The 21,019-nt window shown below is 40.6% G+C and overlaps 3 protein-coding genes across 3 annotated transcripts; all 3 read right to left on the reverse strand.

Moving 5' to 3' along the window:
- On the reverse strand, window positions 920-4,296 carry LOC8077718 (protein kinase G11A). Its single transcript, XM_002454318.2, has 3 exons — window positions 3,899-4,296; window positions 2,030-3,004; window positions 920-1,870 (listed from the first exon to the last, which is right to left on the reverse strand). Exons 2-3 carry the CDS (start codon window positions 2,884-2,886, stop codon window positions 1,009-1,011), a joined length of 1,719 nt encoding a protein of 572 aa, XP_002454363.1. The 5' UTR covers window positions 2,887-3,004; window positions 3,899-4,296; the 3' UTR covers window positions 920-1,008.
- On the reverse strand, window positions 10,157-11,369 carry LOC110434317 (glycerol kinase-like). The gene is made up of 5 exons (XM_021458161.1): window positions 11,320-11,369; window positions 11,049-11,176; window positions 10,828-10,967; window positions 10,550-10,641; window positions 10,157-10,289 (listed from the first exon to the last, which is right to left on the reverse strand). Exons 2-5 carry the CDS (start codon window positions 11,123-11,125, stop codon window positions 10,266-10,268), a joined length of 333 nt encoding a protein of 110 aa, XP_021313836.1. The 5' UTR covers window positions 11,126-11,176; window positions 11,320-11,369; the 3' UTR covers window positions 10,157-10,265.
- LOC8071757 (25S rRNA (cytosine-C(5))-methyltransferase nop2) lies at window positions 15,058-20,722 on the reverse strand. Its single transcript, XM_002454319.2, has 17 exons — window positions 20,312-20,722; window positions 19,652-19,812; window positions 19,502-19,565; window positions 19,155-19,288; window positions 18,893-18,976; window positions 18,589-18,663; window positions 18,437-18,508; window positions 18,284-18,357; window positions 18,038-18,090; window positions 17,802-17,911; window positions 17,430-17,498; window positions 17,272-17,346; window positions 16,737-16,829; window positions 16,588-16,667; window positions 16,411-16,510; window positions 15,456-15,937; window positions 15,058-15,373 (listed from the first exon to the last, which is right to left on the reverse strand). Exons 1-17 carry the CDS (start codon window positions 20,619-20,621, stop codon window positions 15,331-15,333), a joined length of 2,079 nt encoding a protein of 692 aa, XP_002454364.2. The 5' UTR covers window positions 20,622-20,722; the 3' UTR covers window positions 15,058-15,330.

Consider the following 21,019-nt stretch of genomic DNA (forward strand, 5'->3'; position numbering starts at 1 on the left):
AATTTCCGCCTTTATCTGCTACCTGTGCGTGCATGTTTCTGTGGTGACCCGGCGAGAAGCCAATGGTCTTTGCATGAAGCCATGGGGATGGAGGCAGTGATTGCTGCTGAAGATCGCAGACCTCTAAAGCGCCGGCGCCAAGGAACGGCAATTGCGGCTGACGATCGCAGATGCATCTATCTGAAGATCGCTGGTGCATCTAGTCTGATAGTCATCTTAAATGATGCTATCGCCTCTAGGTCGGAGCTTTCCGTTAACCTTTTGCTGTCATTCAGCGATTGCTGTGTGATCGCCAAATCAAAACTAGTAGAGCGAGCATGTGACTGTCAAAGGTCACCCTCAATCGCTCATAATAGCTACCCTTTCCAAACCGTCAGTCAGTTTCTTCGACACAAGTCAAAAATTTCTAATTTTAACCAGGTTTATAGAAAAAAAATACACAAATATCTTTAATATTAAACAAGATTTATTAGGTATACTAAGAAATATATTTTGATAGTGTATCTATTTGATATTATAAAAAATGTGACCAACCTAAGAAAAATTATGCTGTTTTCATTAACAAGAAAATAGGCATCCAGATTTAAGTTGAAGACTAAAACTTAGGCCACATCCTCTACCCAACCACTTGAGCTAGGCCCACTTCCTTTATTTAATGTTTTGGATGTTGATTATTATTATTATTTTACAAAATTAGTTAAAGTTACACAAGTTTTGACTTAGAACAAAACTCAAATGATTTCCAATTTGAAACGGACTGAATACCAAAAAAGGAAAATGACACTGTTTTGCAAAGGCATTGCAGGAGATCAGTACAATCAGGACTTCCTGAATTACAGATGTGAACTTTAAGAAAATGTAAAGTACCCCCCCCCCCCCCCCCCCCCCCCCCCCCAAACAAAAAGGTTGAAGAGACAAATCTACAGCACCAACCATCTGGTAAAAAAACATAACATCAGAAAACCCTACATCCAGTGGAGAAACAATATAGTAAAACCCACATATTTGCTAGAAGAAATCAAACTCCAAGTAGCCGTCAGCACCTTTCTGGGGTGCACCAATGGAAGTATCAGCAGCTCCTGATGGCGATGAAGGATGCTTTGATGGCCTGTCGATCTCGACAGGCTTTGGTACCTCTGGTGGGCTTGCACACCTTATCAGTGCCCAATTCACGCCCTCAAAGAAGGGATGCTGCTTGATCTCCGTGGCTCCACGCTTGTAAGCCAACCGTTGCTGGGGCTCCTTCACAAGTAGACCCCTAATTAAATCTCTTGCTGAGAAGCTCACAACCGGGTACTCTGGGAAGCGCAACTGCTGGCCAATGACATTGAACAGTGTAGCCCGGTTGCTGGATCCCTTGAAAGGTGTCTTCCCGAACAGCAGCTCGTACAAGAATATCCCAAAGGTCCACCAGTCGACAGCGCTACCATGACCCTCACCTTTGATAATCTCAGGGGCCAGGTACTCGTGTGTCCCAACAAATGACATTGATCGTGCATCACTGGGCTCTGCTATGAGCTCAGGCCAATGGTTGATCGGGGTGGCAACTTCAGGTTTTGGTTTTCGATCTTTCTTGGTCTTGGAGAACAAGCGTGGGCCAAAGCAGGTGGTTGGGGCTGCACATGATGGCTGAATAATGCAGGACGGCTCAACACAGTAGCCTTGGCTGTTCTTCCTGAGTGCTTCTGCATCAGGGTTTGAGGATTTAATCAGTGTTGGACTGACTGCACAGCGAAGGGAGAGGTCGAAGTCTGAGAGCATGATGTGCCCATCCTCCCGAACAAGGACATTTTCAGGCTTGAGATCACGGTATATGATACCAAGCATGTGCAAGTATTCTAGTGCCAGGAGGACTTCAGCTATGTAGAATCTGCATCATGAGAACATTTCATTAGCGAAGCACCTCAGATGGTGGAACAAGGCAGCAAGCTATAGATTTTTAACAGTCATGATAACTTCCCAAAAACCTTAACTCTATTAGGTAGTGAAATGCAATATATGCCGATGGTAAAATGCAGATAAGACATACTTGACAGCTTGCTCTGGAAAGTGTTTGCCAGGCTGCCTCTGTCGAAGAGTGTGAAGGTCTCCTCCCGGGCAGAACTCCATAACTAGGCAGGAGAACTTATCGGTCTCAAAGTGAGTGTAAAGTGTAGGAAGGAAGGGATGATCCAGGCATTGCAAAATCTCCTTCTCTGTTTGAGCTCGAAGCAACTTTTTACGGCTTGCTAGTGATGCCTTGTCCATAACTTTCATCGCAAAATAGCTCTTAGTCCCACTCAATTCCGAGAGATACACACTGCCAATATCGCCACAGCCTAGTCTCTTCAACAGTCTGAAATGACTCAATCCAAGGATCCCATCTCTAGTTCTGATCGTCTGAATTGCTTCCCATTGCGAATCATTTGCCTTGTGAGGCTTTGTGCTGCTACTCATGCTACTACATGAGCTCTCATCACTGATATCACTGCTTGTGCTAGGCCTGCATCTTCCACTATTGCCCCTGTCACCAATCTCAGATGGATCAGTGAACTTAGCACTTGCACTAACCTTTGCTTGACTAGTCCCTTCACATGTCTGAAATGAAGTGGAACTTCCATTCATGCTTCCATGCTCCACTAACACTTTCTTGCTTGATTCTACAGGAGACTTGATCGACGCAACATCAACAGGTTCCTTGAGGTGGTGATCTGGTTTCTGCTCCTTCGGCTCAGGTTTATGACTCGATTTGCTCAGGTTAGTTGTTCCTGGTAACACTGTCAATGCTGAAGCACAGGAATTGTTTGTCTGCGGAATCTCTAAAGGGGAAGCACTCTTAGAGCATTGATTCGGGCCTGGGATGCTTGGCATTTCTGGGAGAACTTGAGGCATTGCCTTCGAAGCCATAGTTGCAACACCCGTCTGTTTTTCAGATGACCAGAGACTACAACAAGCTCGATCTGGTCAGTCAGGAAGCAACCATAGCATTGTGATGGACTATTCCATTGTAAATTTCATTGACAATCTACAAATGGGAAGAAAAAAAAAACTTCGATCAAATCATGAACTAGGATTGCCCAGTGACTGAACTTACAAGAAATATTTACTCCCCAAAAAGAACAGAGGAAATGAAGTGCCCCAAGAAAATAGAACACATCATGTGGCTGTGACATACTTCTTCTATTTTTACCGCAGGCTGTGACATACTATTAAAGTAAACATAAACAATAAACCAAGATTTATCAAAAGAAATACTGATCCAAGAAAATGATGGCCACATTCAGCATTCGCCTCCCGCCATGAGCGCTCATCATTGGGTGCTCAATGTGCGTCCGCCGCACTTGGGGATTCATCATCTGTCAAGCTAGGAAAGGTCTTGTTACAACCATCAACTATGTCCAGCCCCCCACTAACCTCAATCATGCAACGCTACAGATCTAGCATCCTCTTTAGCAATAAACAAATGTTTGATCAGCAGAGTGGTCGCCAAAGGAACATCATTGCTGCTCGCAAAAGAAAGTCGCCGCCGCCCCAGAATGAAAGCTTTTCCTTGCAAAAAAAAAGAAAAGAAAAACTACTGCATAGCAGTTAAAGGAGCGCCGCGTGCGTAAAGCTCGCGAGTTGAAATCGGAGTCGGAGCACATTTCAACGAAGCCAAAATGCCGATTTTTATCAATTTATTCTTTTGGTGTTGGCTGCAGAAAGATGAGGAAAGCAGGAATCAATAGCCGCGAAAAGAAGGGGCGAACTTTTCTCATCTTTCTGCGAAATGCAGAACAGCAGAGATGAGCAAAAACAATCCTGGAACCCAGGCGAGACAGATCTATAGGACCAAAGCACAATACAACGAAGGGCAGCCGAATCAGGAACCAGGGAAAAACAAAACTGGAGGGGAGATGTGCTGCCGCAGAAATCTCACCAGAACCGATTGCGCTGCGCAGCAGAGCCTGGAAGAAGCCCTGAAGAGCCGAATCTCTGGCTGCGCTCCCAAGAAGCAAACACGCGAAAAGGACGCCGCCGGGATGGGAGGAGCCCGAAGCCTGCGCTCCTGTGCCAGCTCTCCCCTAGTAGCTCTGGCGCGTGCAGGACATATCTTGTGGAGCGAGCAATGGCGGAGGGGGTGAATGAGGGCAGGAAACGGGAGGTGTCAAGTATTAATGGCCTGCCTTTCTGCTCCCCGGCCCGTCAATTCGCTATCTTTTTCTATCGTTTTTGGGTAATTCATTTCGCAGGTGCAATGATCCTGTCCCATAGTTTTTGGGGTCCCTGGAGCTGGAGGTGACGCTCAGTCTCTCGAAAACGACATGGCCGCCTCAAAACCTTCTTCCGTTGATGGTTGATCACTCTCAGTTTATCTTTATCAGGAGGGTTAACGCAAGTACATACAGTACCATAAGAATGTGTCATAGACTCATAGTAACGTGCCAAGATCAACGGAAATTCTGTCAAAAATCAGCATCAACAAAAACACGCGTTGGATCGTAATGGTGCGGAACTGCGGACCACCTTGTTCGTTTAGCTTTGTTTAGTTGTGAAAAGATTTTAGATTTTGACACTATAACACTTTCGTTAATATTTGATAATTATTGTCCTAACTAATCTTAAAAGATTAGTCTGGTAATTTACAGACAAACTACGCAATTAGTTTTGATTTTTGTCTATATTTATTGCTTTATGTATGTGCCATAAGATTTGATGTGACGAGAAATTTTGAAAAGTTATTGAATTTTGATGAACTAAACAAGATCTTAATAAGTAATAATAGAAAGTAATGTTAACTATTTTTTTTATAATAAGCTCAAGGGCACAGGCGCTACGCGGCGACAGTGCAAAAATCGTTTTAACCCTGTACAACGTACTGCAGCAAGCTAGCAACCTTCCAACGTGGCAACTTGCCATGACTTGCAATAGCATCTCTTAACCTCGACACAGTGAAGAAATCACATCGGCAATCAGTTGGACGTGACAGAACAGCCCTCTCTCGAGCCACTTCGGCCTTGTTTTCGAAAAAAATTCGAATTTCGCCACGGTAACATTTTCGTTTTTTATTCGATAAATATTATCCAATCATAGACTAATTAGACTCAAAAGATTCATCTTATGATTTATAGGTAAACTATGCAATTAGTTTTTATTTTTGTCTATATCTAATGCTTCATGCGTATGCTTCAAGATTTGATATGACGAAAAATCTTAAAAAGTTTTTAATTTTCGGGGTGGAACTAAACAAGGCCTTCATTAAAATTGGCGAGCCCAGAGTCAACTTTTTTCCTTGCTTTCCGAGAAGGAACCGGTAAAAACAAAACTACTTGGCCGGTTACTCGTAGATACGGTAGCGGGTTTGGAAAGCTGCGGAACGGACGAATTATAAGAGCAATCTCCAAGGCCTCTCTCAAATTCGTTCTTCTCATTATTTAAAGAGTTGTTTAAAAATATAAAAATTGCTCTATATATATCGTCTTGTTTGTTTGATTGATAAGCCATGACAGAAACTATTGTTGGCTGATTTATTATAAAAGAAAAACGCTGAAACAAACAAAGGCGATATTTCACCCTCTCCGATAGTCTCTCTGTATTTTAGTGCACTTTAAAAATCAGCTCCACTTTTAAAGTGTTTTTCTAGACTGGTAGGCCTTGTTTAGTTCAACCCGAAATCCAAAAAATTTTCAAGATTCTCCGTCACATCGAATCTTGCGGCACATGCATGAAGCATTAAATATAGACGAAAACAAAAACTAATTACACAGTTTGTCTGTAAATCGCGAGACGAATCTTTTGATCCTAGTTAGTTTATGATTGGACAATATTTGTCAAATAAAAATGAAAGTGCTACAGTAGTAAAATCTGAAATTTTTTCGGAACTAAACAAGGCCAAAAATAAAATTCAGTTCTAGGTGTTTCTCTCAGAAACGTTTCTCTTTTTTTGTGGTGTTTGGGAGCTGATTCTAATGGTTTTATTGAAAACTTGAAACGTTTCTCACTGCAAAAATGCGACATAAATATTGCAAAATTTTTGAACAAGGTTGATCACAAGGGTCATGTTTCATCTATAGAGCTATTAATTATCTTTGTGCATCAAAACAGCTCAAACCAATAGTTTAGCTCATTGTTAGCCGAATATCTATGTAAAGCATCTCCAACAGTTTTCTAAATGAACTTGCTATTTCTTATTTATTTGGTAAAACTAGAAAATAGTCACTCCAACAGTTTGATAAATAGGTTGCCATCTTTTTACAACTTGCCATCTAGCAGCACCACGCGCCCATATTTGTCAACTTGCTATCCAACAAATTAGTTGATTTGGTTGTTGATTGTGGGTCTTCTAAGTTTATCAAGCTCAATTGACAAACTGTTGGAGACAGAAGAAAATCTCACTTGCCATATGTTTTAGCAACTTGCCAAATCACAAGATTTGGCAAGTGAGTTTTACCAAACTATTGGAGATGCTGACCAAGCTATGAACTATTCTCCCCCATTTTAAATTTAAGACGTTTTGGTTTTCTAGATAAAGAGTTTTGCTTTACTCTTAGATATACATATACCACATAGTAAAAAAATGTATAAATTTGAAATAGAGAGTTTTAGCTAGCTAGTGAACCTAGGCCTTGTTTAGTTATGAAAAGTTTTTGTATTTTAGCACTGTATCAATTTTGTTTGTTTGTGCCAAATATTTTTCAATCATAAACTAATTAGGATTAAAAGATTCGTCTGGTGATTTACAGGCAAATTATTCAATTAGTTTTTGTTTCATCTATATTTAGTGTCTCATGCATGTGCTGTAAGATTCGATGTAACGGGGAATTTTGAAAACTTTTTGGTTTTTAGGGTGAACTTTTTGGTTTTTTGGGTGAACTAAACATGGCCCTATTAGCAACTAATGGATCCAAACACAGCGTAACGTGGCAAGTACATTATGTTCTTTCATTTTTTTCTTACACGCCACCAAAGTGAAGAAGACAAAATGTGACAGGCAACAGTCTAAATCAATGTACTGCCCGCAAAAATCATGATGCATACGGTCGCTAACACTTTTTTTTTTTGTCTGAAAAAGTGGTGTCTTCATTAGGAGTATTAATACTGCGCGTAGTACGGTGCTTTCGGATCGGACGATGAGGCAGCTCAAATCAAATACGATAAAAGCCTTTATACCCATCCTAACCGTTCAGAACGTAGCAGTACGGACGGCTAGCAGCGGTTAAAGAGTACAGTAACCGGAGCAGGTGCAGGATTTTGAAACTAAGAGCCTAATTTGTAAGAGCTTATTTGTCAAATCTGTTATTTATTTAATAGTGTTATTTTTAACAACAAATCAGCGAATACTTTCTATGATTTTAACTATAAGTTATGCACCGTTCTTCCGAGAACTGCTGCCACTTAGGCCTTATTTAGTTTTAAAAAATTAAGATTTTTCTCGCATCGAATCTTTAGAGATAATTTATATATAAGAAACTCAACGACTCTGAATTTCGCCGTGCACGACGAATCCGGACAGGTTCTAGGCTTTATAGGCTCGTAGTCGTAGCTGGGGTGGTCGAGGTCTATCACCCGCGTTGGGCGTTGGGCGTGGGTGGACCTGCGGGGCAGATCCCAATATATGCATTATGCGTGGCTGGCCGCGGCCGGTTTGGCGTCGCCGTCCTCCAGCTGAGGTGGAGTGTTATGGGACGCCACCACGCCATGAAGGATTGGACTGAAGGGTGCCAGTCTGCCTCGCTGTCCTCGCTCTCCAAGCAAGCCCGAATGCACGGCACCAGCAGCCTGCACCGGGTCGGAGTCTCGCAGGTACGTAGCTAAGGCCTTGTTAGTTCTAGAATAACACTTTTTTTTTGTAACGAATGGAGTAGACTACATAAGTGAGTTAAGTAGTTTAAAGTTTTAGTCCTCAACTTTAAGTTAATTAACTAAACTTTAGACTAAGGATCAATCAGGCCTACTATACAACAATAGCAGAGGTATTTTGATCTATGCGATCTGGCTTGGCAACTCAAAAATATCTATATTCCCGGATTTGGCCGCATCCATGGCGAGCGCCCCCGGCGGCATCAAGGTCACTCGTGGCGGCACGACGACGTCGAGGTAGTTCCCCATCTCCCTCTCTCTCTTCCTCTTCTCACTCTTCCCTCTTCTCCCATAGGCAAGCAGCACCGATGCCCCTCCTCTCTTCCGTCCATGGTGCGCAGATCCAGCAGGTTGGAGTCCTCCGACGGCAAATCTAGTGGGGAGGCACCCTGTGGTGGTGGATCCGGCCACCAGAGGCGTCGGGCGCGCGGATTTGGTGACCTACACCAACTGCTGACGGTCCCGACGAGCGACGGCATGCACAGGCGGATGCTGCAGCCATGGATGGGCTCGGTGGGCTCATGGATGGACTCGGTGGACCTGTCCATGGATTTCTCTTTTTTTTGTTTTTTTTATTTTATTAAACGAGGCGGGCATTATCAAACCTCCTCGAAAAGGTCAAATTTACCGTGACCTTTCATCCGAGGCATTTTTGTTGCTCGCCTCGGAAAATAAAAAATACCCGCCTTAAAAAATGAAAAATGTAGTAGTGTCTATCCCAAAATAAATATTATTATGGTATCCGTATTGATCAAACTTTCATAAGTTTGTCCATGTTTATAAAGACTATTATCAATATTTGCATCTCCAAATAAGTTTATTATAAAAATATATTCAACGAATTATATATGAAATGGTACTAATTGTGCACCATAAGTATTAATATCATCTTATATATATTTGATCAAAATTTAAAAATATTTGATTTCTTAAGAAACGAGAATAACACTTTTTTTGTAATGAATGGAGTAGACCACATAAGTCAGTTAAGTGGTTTAAAGTTTTAGTCCTCAACTTAAGTTAATTAACTAAACTTTAGACTAAGGATCAATCAGGCCTACTAGACAACAATAGCAGAGGTATTTTGATCTATGCGATCTGGCTTGGCAACTCAAAAATATCTATATTCTGGGACAAAGTTGAAAATTTTAAATATACACACCGTAGCTAAATTCTAGACAGATCAGAGGGAAGGGAGTAGTATAATGCTGGCATTAGGAAGTAGGAATGCGTCCACGATGTGAAGGCGAGATTATCGGCGGCGCATCGCCTTGGAATCCTAGGCAAGCGACTGCCAATTACCATACACAATCGTGCTAGGGCCTTGTTTAGTTCACTCCAAAAAGCAAAAAGTTTTCAAGATTTCCCGTCACATCGAATCTTGCGGCACATGCATAAAGCATTAAATATAAATGAAAGAAAAAACTACTTACACAGTTTAGCTGGAAATCGCGAGATGATTTTTTTGATCCTAGTTAGTCCATAATTGGATAATATTTGTCACAAACAAACGAAAGTGCTACCGTACCGAAATCCGAAATCTTTTCGGAACTAAACAAGGCCTAGCTTACTAGATTAGCATAGACAACTGTGCTAGTAGCTTGCTAGATGCAGCCGGCCGGCCGGCCGGGTGCCTGTCCCTTAAAACAAATTACTACAGATCAACGGATGCACGCGCGCGCGCGCGCACACACACACGCGCGGCTGACGACACTGCTGATGGCATCTCGATCAGAATCCATCGCGTTCGGGCATCGATCCATGATGATTTCAACGCTCCAAAGCTTGCACTGCAACAACTATATATCTCCCGGTCCGGCTGTCCGTTAATTGAATTGTATAAAGCTTTGCCATGCCGAGAGGGAGCATGTGCGGCCACATGCTGTCAGTCAGGGCCAAATCTCATGTACGCATTGGCTCCGCGATAGCGTGTGCGAATTCCTCCAGAGAAGCTTCCAACTGCGAGCGACGGCATCGCGTCCGCGCAGCGCGCGGGGGGTAGTCTACACTTTGTTTCGTCGTCGTCGTCGTCGTCGGGATGCTGCAGCTGGATGCAGACGCGTCCCTCTCTCTCTCTCTCTCGATGGAGCGGAATCGAAATGGGCCATCAGCGACACATCTGCAATGATAGCGGCTACAGTAAACTATGACATGTAGGAGTAGTTGTAAATCATGTCGCAGTGTCGAAGCTCCTCCGATCCAACACCACCAGCAGCAGCAGGCCGATCGTGGATGCCCGGGGCGGAGGACAATTATCGCGCCAATCATTGCCCGTAAACGACTGTACCTAAACATTACTAGTATAGTGCCCGTGCTAACGCTACGACTTCATTTCAGCATATGAAAACTACTAAACTGTGGTGGTATTTTAGAGTTCTAAATCAAACTGTTTGGTTAAAAGTTCCATATAGAGGGACAGGTCCTAGTCGAAGACAATGACCAGGATCTCATCCTCCTTGAACTGTCAAATCCTACAACAACACAACACCAAATAAATTTAACAGGTTGGTTAAAAGTTCCATATAAACCAAAGCAGAAGCCTAGGATGCTTCTTGACTACATCAACTATTTTCTTAAGCAAGTAATTTGGATATACTGACCCTGATGGATTAGATAGAGACGAGAGAATTAAGACCCTGAATTTCTCAAGGCTCTTCTCGGTCCATAACTGACTGTCCCAGAAACAAGAAATATAGTTGGACGAGCTCAAGTGTATTATGTATCAGTATACCTTGTCTACTTTTGAAGATGAAGACTGAAGTGCCCATGTAGCATGTTTGTGCCGAGATCCTTCCATTTCAGTAGTCATTTCACACTGAAGGCCTGCTAGCAAATACAAAAAATGGGCTTAGTTTTTCAACTTCTTCTTAGCGAAGAAGCATGACAAATTCTTATGATTATGTTACCGACAATCTTTGGCAAAATCTCAACAGGAACTCCTAATAAATAAGTGTTGGCTTATCCTAATTAAGTGTCTTTAGATTCATAAGCATTGTACGAAGTGGGTACCAGTCTGGACTGCATCCTTGACAGCATCCACATTTTCCATCAAGCATAATAATTTAAGAGCACTGAAGTAGGTACTGATTGGCAGCCAACAAGTCTCCACGAAGTGGGTTCTACCACCTGATAGCTCACTTTGTAATCTCCTGTATTGTAGAAGCGCGATGAGAAGATATGACAAAATCAAATGTTAATAGAAAATGAATAAATGATAAAAAAAGACAGACTTGCAAACAGAGCTTGTACGAGCATCCATCCACACAATGGCATTGTACAGTGGACAACCAATGGATTTACTCCACATAACAGTGGTTTCCCTCTTATTTGTGATCCCAATGACCTTCAAACCCTCTGTCTGCATGCACAAACAATAACACAGATTAGTGTGTTCGCACTGAAGATGAATATTTTTGTTGAGCTCTTTGTAAGTTATAACCGGCTTCAGATGCTCTCTGTAAACTAATGCGAAAAAACATGTGGAAGTAGAATACCAAATACCTTTCCTCAAATTTCAGCTGGGTTTCTTCTAGCATAGTCCGAATATCTACTGCCACACTACAGTTTAAGAAAATAATTAACAACAAACTCTGGTGATACAAATGAAGGAACAAGACTTTCAAAATTCGTCGGACAAGACTTTCAGAATTCGTTAGACAATGCCTACTCAGGAGAGAAAAATTAGACCAACCATGTAGATAAACTCAATCTTACAATTATGAGACTACAACTATCATGCTGTTGTCTACAATTTTGATGTGCTACCTTTTTAAATAGAAAGTGGAAATATGATACTATGTACCTTGATTGCATTAAAGGAAAAGTATCTTGATTTCCTATAAGGAACAGAAAATTCATAACAGAGAAATCCAACAGGCTCCGTGAAATCTTAACAAAAATTACAGAATATAATCATACAGGCAATAGTTAGTGCAATCACAAGTCATCAGCATCATGGAAAACATTGACATCAACACAATTTTATGCAATTAGGCCATTTTTTAAAAAAAATCACGAGGCAAGGTTTGCGACTCACCTGGCAACGGTCAGCTCACAGATCTTCTGCTCGTCCTTCTCAGCCGCACCCTTGACGGGAAGGCAAGCGATCGGCCGGCTCTAGGTGCTCCAGGTGGCCTGAGCCCCCTGGGCTCCACCATCGCGACGGCGACTGACACAGCAAGGGCTGGGAGGAGGGGGGGCGCCTCGGCACCAGGCCACTGCCGCCGACAGCGTGGGGGCGATCCAGCCAGCAGCCACGCGATGGGGCAGGAGGAGGGGGTCATGCGGTGCGATGGGAAAGGGAGGGGAGAGGAGTCGCAGTCGCCTGGGGAAGAGGAATAGTCGCGCATGGTGGGAGAGAGGGTGTCAGGGTCAGGGGAGAGGGATTAGCCGATGAGTGATGAGTGATTTGGTCCGCCTAATCTGGTCCATTAGATCTGAGCGAGTAAGAGAAAAAAGAGATTAGAGATAAATCTCCTCCATTCATTTGAAAGATTAGTTGGCTTTGTGTGTATTTTTTTGGGTGGCTGTAAGATAATACATGACTGTAGAGAATAGTTTTGGTGTGGCTTTAGTGAAGTTTACATGCGGTGGATTATATGTGGTAGAGACTCATTCCGACCTAAAAAGAGTGATGTTTTTAGACATTATATTTAACTGTTCGTCTTATTCAAAAAAATTTATAAATTATAAAATAAATAAACAATTATTAAATTATATTTAATGATAAAATAAGCCATAACAAAAAAATAGTATTTAGACAAAAAATGAATTAGATGATCAAACAAAATATTTAAAAGTAAAAAACAATATTTTTTTTTGGACAAAAGGAGTACACACTAGGCACAACACCGATGGTTTGACAGTTCTTATCGCCCGTGTCTGTTCGGAAGAAGTCAAATCAAATAATTTTAAATTTTAGTAAATATACATAAAAGCTACTCTCTCGGTGTCTAAAAAAGACTGATATTTTTGATTTTAAGATATTATGTTTGACCGCTTATCTTATTTAAAATTTTTGTACAAATTCTAAAATAAATAAATCATTATTAAAGTATCTCTAATGGTCAAACAAGTATATCAAAATGGACGATAATTATACAAAAAGTTTTAATAAGACGGATGGTCAAACAAGATGTCTGAAATTCAACAACAACAGTCTTTTTGAGATAGAGGGAGTAACATTTACGATACTAGATACGTATCGCTACCACCATCTGCAAAGAATACAGATCTAGATGTATTCTTGATTAACATGTCAAAAATTTGACTAAATATATGGTTAAAATATTAATGTTTATGACATCAGATGAGTATAGTATGAAAACATATCACATGACAAATCTAATGATACTTATAGGATATTATAAGTATTGATATTTTTTATTTTTAGTTAGCCAAACATAAGATACTTTAACAAGGTATTGTGCTGCAATTATATTTTTTTATGGATGAAGGGAGTATACATCTATATATATAATCACAGATTCTATCCATAGAGATTCTTGACCATGCCACCGTCCTATAGAGTTGTCCAATTATGCCGCATAAAAAAGATTGTCTCATGTCGTGCAAGAGACATGGGGTTAATTGCCCCGCATCTTAGAAGAATATCCGTGTGAGGCCGAACCTATTCTGGTTCCAAATACCATCCTATCCCTATTCGACCCCTCATCCAAACACGTGCTTAGTTTTTAAATTGAATTCTTTCGTTGCCTTGGTCAATTTTTATAAGAAAATCCATACAATAGCCTATAGTTCTAACTCATACATGCAACAATTTGTTTCTAAGAACTTCTCGTAACAATGTGCATGCTATCCTTAGTTATATTCCACTATGCATCAGTGTTAAAAGGAGCCCCACACTCATCGAAAAAGCTTAGAACGAAATTACGAGAACAATTGGAAAAAAGAAAAAAATATGCATGTTTGGATTTTATGAACATATAAGGGTCTACATAAAACCAATATCAATAAAAATGGATTTTATTAAATAGAAATAATAGTCTCAGATCTCAATCTAAGGAAGACAAAACCTTGTCACTTAGAGCAGACCCAATCCAGAAACTATTTTATGATTTCTATACTTATCGACTCAATTAGATACCACCCATAGAAACCACATTCCAGTCTCATATCATCTAGCTGTCTCATATCTTCGTATATTAGTTTACCCAGAAACTATGAGATGGTTTCTATACTTACAAAATCAAGTATCTGCTACACATAGAAACCGTATTCCTAGTAACTTATATCGTCTACCAATCACATCTTACCAATCACATGTCTTGGTATATTGGTTCCCATGTGGACATAGTTTTTTTATATAAAAAAAATTCAGTCTCTCGCTTCATTAGCTGCAACTTCACATTAGTATTTTTGTTATTTATGCTATAGAAACCAACTAGTTTCTGGTTTAGGAATGCCTTTCGGATGTGCAGGGACATCTGCGGGACAAGCCGCACAAGACTAGAGCTTAAGCAGAGGGTACACTCGTGCCAACCAAAGTCGAGGGAGCTTGCCTGCTCCCAGAAATGATAATGCCAAAAAAGAATGTAATTCTAAGTTTTAGATAAGTCAGTTTTTTTAAAATTTAACCAAGTTTTTAAAAATATTAACATTTATATCTCCAATTATATTTACTACAAAAAATATGTTCCATAATAAATCAAATGATACTTATTCAGTATTATAAAGTTTTGTAATTTTCTATACAGTTTTGATTAAACTTAAAATTCAAGCGAGAATTGTGTTTTTGAACGAAGAGAGTAGATCTGCTGCCGTAAAAAAGATTAGATCATCATTAGAGAAAAGAGGCTGACGTACAAGCCCCACGCTAACAATATATAACTACTGAAAAAAAAAACCATGTATTCTGTCCACCTCCATCCCTCCTATCGAACACAATGGTCGTATATTCAACATTCTCCCCACTTATCACTCCTATCAATCACTAAACATTGATCAACTAAAAGAAATAGATCCTAGAAAAGTGAGTCACAAGTTCTCCCAACCCGTAGACATGTCACCATATTATTCAACAAAAATAGAACCGAGAAAACCGGAACGACACTGTCTGATCTCACCTCGTCCCCAAACTCCAGACACAAGGCACATAAAACTATTCAGAACTCACAGTATTTAAAAGCCAGAGGCAGAGGTTCTGCCAACCAGCATCTCTCAGATATGGTTTTTTGTTAAACAGAAACATCAGCATAATTTTTTTGGGAAGATAAGCAGTAGAAACCAAATTTTCCGCTTTATATGACATATTCAAGCAGCAGAATTCACATAGCATTCATCAAGATAATTTGCTTCAGTTTCTCTGCCAGATGTCACTCGTTAAAGATAAAACTTGAGATGCCTACACGTACATCGAATCAAAAATACAATCGCTATTTCATACATCAAAAATTTTCCCTGGCTGCAACCTCATGATTGCTCAAAATTTTCTGTTGCCCTTGTACAGCGCATCAAATTTCATTGGGGTTTGTGGACATCTGAATACTCACTTCATATCTTCCTCCTCTTGGCATCTTTTTTCTTTTCAGCTTCCCTGTTAGCAAAATACCAACTCATGAGAAAACTATAAGATGACACAAATACTGATAGGAAGTGAAAATGTCAAATATTCTTACCATTCTCGCCTCAGCTTGAATTTCCTTTTTGGCTTCTTGTCACTGACCTGTCTCTTCTCTTTGACACCCAAATTGCTCTCAGGGCCAGCTTTTTTGGAATTATTAGAGGCAAACTTCCTTTTGTGGCTTCTTTGCTTGGTTTGTTCACGATGCTCCTCTTTCCTGTCTCCATTTGTTTCAGTGCTTTCAGGGCCATCAATTTCCTTGGTATCCTTATCCTTATTTTTCTTGAGATGCTTTCCTGGCCTATTAGATTCATGTTTATGGCCTCCAGTATCTTTGGTGACACTTGTTCTTTTATTAGTCACCTTGGCCTTTTTCTGATTTTTCATCTGAACAGTTTTCTCGTCTTCACCAGGAACAGCTGTCTCTTGTTCATTAGAAATAGCTTTCTCATCTTCGCCATCAGCCTTCTCAGCTGCTTCTTCAGACGCTTTAGACGGCTCAGATGTCACCGGGATTGTATTGCTCAACTTTTTCAGCTGTATGAAATAGCATAAAAAGCATGGCATGTCATTAGATACACTACAATACTGCCTTCTGTGTGTTTTGTTAGGGTCTCACCTATGTAAAATTTTCAAATTACTCTTAAAAAAGTATACATTAATGAAATTAAATTATATATTTTTGTGATGCTCGATACTAATCTTCATGTAAAAATTAATAAATACTTCCAGTACACTAACAGTCAAACTTTAAAAACTGACTGCATGCATTCATTTCTAGGATGTCAATTATTTTGGACCAAATGTTACAATTAGAGTCCATGTAAGAGACTTGAGATTCAATGCAGTATAACCAATCCAACATGCAAGTGCCCAATTGAAATATTTGCCAACATAGATATAACCAAACCTTCAAGGGGTCAACATGCAACTTTATGAGTAAAAAATACTATGATTTGTCCTTCAAAATTACTATGCCTTGAACTGGAAACCAGTCAAATGGAAAGTACCTTAGCTACAAAAAATCCATCCATGTTATTGACATGAGGATAAAATCTTCTTGTTTTTTCTAAAGAAGTATGAAACCGATGCTCCCGGTACCGGATGAATCTGAAATATATACACAAGAAACATAAGAAAACAACCAAGCATTCCTTGGCTCGTGCAAAGTAAGATTGCCATCATACCCTGGACGCCCAAAATCCAACCCACAAGGCACAAGCTTCACGTTTCTCTTTTTAAGTGCATAGTCAATTACTGCCTCGTTCTGCAAGAGTAGGGTTATTCAGAAACACAGGTGGAATCAGCTTTGACCAAACAAGAAAACTTTACATACCTCTGGGATCATTATCGAACAAGTTGAGTAAACAATGTAACCACCAGTTTTGGAGTTGGCATCAACCAAATCAATAGCAGCTAGCAGCAATTGCTGCAAAACAAGTCAATTTATTACTAAATAGTACAGTAACAAGCAGGGACGATCAAAGTGACTTATAATTTAATACCATAAAACTTAACACCTCCTAGGCCATTTAGAAAGGTGGAATAACACGCGCTAGTTTATGCTGCTGGGCGGTGGTCAGTGGCTAGTGGGTGCTACTTGCTAGCCACCAGGGTTATTTGGCTCTATTTAGAGAACCAGGACTAGAGGGGAGACAAAGCACAGAACGATAGCATCGACTCACAATAAAGTGGATGAATTGGAAAGTTGGTGCCTTGTGCTTGAGTCGCATTGTGGCATCAGGTTAAATTAAAACTCAGAAGATGGAGAATATGGTACCAAATGATATATACATGACATAAACTCAATTTTGTTAAATTACAGGCAGTAATCGCTTCAAACAAGATTTCATAGAGTAAAAGAAATAAACCTTTTGGACAAAGGCACAGTTCCTGATATCTTCAATGTCCTTTGATGTTTTGATTTGTAGATCCTTCCAGATGGTCTGCGAAAGAAAAGTCCTATGTTCAAGCAATACCAAGAGAAACATAATAGTCAAGCAGCTTATATAAATTTGATTATACTAACCCCAGTTCCTGTGCAAGGAGCATCCAGCAATACTCTGTCAACCGAATTCATGCCGAGAACTTTGGGTAGCTGAAATAACAACGATGTGTCATGGAAAAACATTTCTACTGGGAACATAATGTGCTCAAGCTTAAATGAGAGAAATCATGAAATTGTAATTTGTAAGTTATGCTTCCCCATATAAACAGAAGTGATTAACAACAGATTATAACCTTGGTTCAAGGTCTGCCTATCTTGGTTACAGCACACTTGACAAAGTCCGACAAACAATGACACCAAGTTATCAGACTGCACTATTTTGGCCCAATCAATACCAATAGGAAGGCTTTAGCCTTTAAGCACCTAAGGATAGTATGCATGTTATCTTCCTACCTCTTTACCATCATAGTTACTAACTATGGTATTTGTCACGCCCATGCGATGGATGTTTCCCAAAAGTCCATGCAACCTTTTCTCATTGAACTCATTTGCATAGATGATTCCTGTATTATCGCAAATGAAGAAACCAACATCTTTATTTAATTCAATGATGGTACACAACAAAAATAAATAGACAAATTACTCTATTAGAGGGATCACAGTACTCAAGTCAAGTTCAATGAACTAACCAGTATTCTTCATAAGGGCGCCAATGTACGTAGTCTTACCGCCTGGAGCAGCACTGTAAACAAGAAAATAATCAATTCTAATATTGGTCATTGCATATGACAGGATAGCCCTAATGAACAAATCAATTGAAGCTTAACATCAAAATTCTGAAACAAGTAAATAATATCTTAATATTGTAGCATGAGAAGGACTACCTCAAATCATAATAGAAATTAACTCCTGCCAAGGAAAAGGAAACAACTTACGCCATATCAACAATTCGCTCCTTCTCCTGTGGAGCAAGTGCCATCACTGGTAAGAAAGAACTTGCACCTTGTTTCTGTAACCATATTATTAGTCAAAATAATGGACAGAAAAACAAAATGGTTCAACATAATGAAAAGGTAGAGAGAGGATACCATGTAATGTCCAGCCATATATTCAGTAGTAGCACCAGCTGAAATGGTTGAGTCATAGACAACTAATCCTACCTGCCATTTTCAACAGGGAGGCGAGGGGGTGTAAGTTTCCTGTGGTTTACCATGTATGGGAAATGATAATTCAAGCATACCTTTGACCATTTGCCTATTGGGTCCAAATTAAATCCTCTTGGTATAAGAGCAGCAGCAAGATCCCTCCTCCGGGTCTGCAAAGTGCAAAATTCACCAATAACTTAAATGCAATAACAACAAAGCCTTTTGATCCAAGCAAGTTATGGTAAGCTGCCAAGTAACTAAATAAATAAGGTAGATAAAGTTATTGAGAAGAGCAGAGTCTATGCAGATATGAACCAAATTGACAACAAACAGTAAACGAAATGACTGTGTGGTACTGATACCACTCATACACTTTCAGATTGACCACAGGCAGTATACCTTTAGTGTATTTGTCCGCAAGCACTCAGGCGGTCTTTTCTCAAAGGCTTCCAGTAACTCAACAAGCTCAACAGCTGGGAACATCTGCACAGTTACAACATGAAGTATGTTATCTACTATCCGTGCTCAATTTCTGAGCAAGCATGTCAAACACACAAATTGCACCTACTATCTTATTCAGTCGGAACATCTATCTGCCTCAGCTATATAAAACAAAGTTAAAACTATATCCAACAGTTGATGCATAAAATGAACAGCTGACCTCAATTAATGCTTCAACGAGAAAATCATTATATCCATAGTATGACATGATGTCAGTTTTCAGTTGATTGATATAATCTTTTCGCGGAACATCTTTCTGCCTCAGCTTGCTGAAGTTTGAGAGCACTCGAACAACTGGATAAGAAAATCAGTATCAGTATATATGAAAACAGTCAGAAAGGTCAACAGATTGTTTTCCATGAAGAATGCAAAATATCTGCTCAGTGCTCATAATATAATAGCACAATATAACCTGGATTTTACAAATCCGATAGGGGAAGGGTGGTAATAAATGGTAGAAAGCCATGACATATGGCAAATAGGAATGGTATTATCAGATGAACGTACTTTCTGATATCCTCCTTTTGAGATTTGGTAGGTTAGGTGGTCTGTGTGCCTCTTCCTCCAGCTCCTGCAGCAAGTTATGCTATGGAATAAGTCATCAAGGCAACTAACACTGAACAGAGAGAGAATAGGAACTAAAGGCAGACAAGGAACCTCTGCCGTGGGTAATCTGAACTCGTCAGATTCTGATCTTATGTTGATTTGAAGTTCCTTCTCTGCATCTTCTTCCGCCTTGAGTTTCTGCTCATCAATTGCTCGTGACTTTGCCTCGAGGTCATCAGACTCATCTGACTCCAGTCCAGAGTCACCACCATCTGCAAACCCAGCACATTGCATTCAGCAGAGATAAGCAAGGTGCAAATTCCAGCACTACACTTGTATAAAAAAACAAAATCGTATGTACATGCCAGCTCACATGAATGAATTCTAGTACGAAATAATGGCTTGGGGAAAACTGAAACTGCTGGAGCAATTGAGCCAATGCAGAGATAAGCAAGGTGCAAATTCCAGCACTACACTTGTATAAAAAAACAAAATCATATGTACATGCCAGCTCACATGAATGAATTCTAGTACGAAATAATGGCTTGGGGAAAACTGAAACTGCTGGAGCAATTGAGCCAATGCAGAGATAAGCAAGGTGCAAATTCCAGCACTACACTTGTATAAAAAAACAAAATCGTATGTACATGCCAGCTCACATGAATGAATTCTAGTACGAAATAATGGCTTGGGGAAAACTGAAACTGCTGGAGCAATTGAGCCAATTCAAATCAATACATATCTGGTAGCCTAGTGATCAGAGCTAATTACCGCTTCCTTCGTCGCTACCAGCGAGGAAGTCGTCCGCAAGGGGTTCATCGTCGCTTTCATCACCTTCCTCCTCCTCATCCTCCTCCTCCTCCTCCACGTCGTCGCCGCTGCTCGAGCCTCCGTCGGCATCTGCGTCCGAGCCCGAGAGCTCGTCAGCCTCAGCGTCCGACAAAGAGAGCTCCTCGGCGTCGGAGACGTCGAGGTCGGAGTCCTCCTCTGGGAGCGGCAGAGCCTTCGGTGGGGGCACAACCTTGCTCCCCTTCTTCGCCGTGGGAGCCGGCGGCGGCGGCTGCTGCTTTCTCTTGGCCATGGAGACCGCGCTGTGGAGTCCGAATGGGGGGCGGGGGGCGGGGGGAGAGGAGAAAAAAAAAACTAAAACCCTAGCCGCGAGAGGGGTGAGAAAGAGAAAACCGTAGACGCTTTTAACTCTGGGCGTTGCCCAGGAGGCCAGGAGCGACCTTGAAGTGATGCTTCAACTGGGCCGGGCCGAGCCAGGAGAAATAGGAGCTTTATGGGCTAACACGCAAATCAGCTGTGCGCTCGGCCGAGTGATTTTATGGGCCGCCAGATGGTTATGACTTATTTTGTTTCTTTTATTTATAGTTGCTAAAAAAAAGTTGCGCAATTCTTGAATAATCTGAGCCATTTTTGCTAAGGGCCTAGATTGGAGATGAAAATTTTTTGGATGTCACATCGGATATGTCGGAA

Source organism: Sorghum bicolor, chromosome 4, assembly GCF_000003195.3.
Source record: "Sorghum bicolor cultivar BTx623 chromosome 4, Sorghum_bicolor_NCBIv3, whole genome shotgun sequence".
NCBI classification, from domain to species: Eukaryota; Viridiplantae; Streptophyta; class Magnoliopsida; order Poales; family Poaceae; genus Sorghum; species Sorghum bicolor.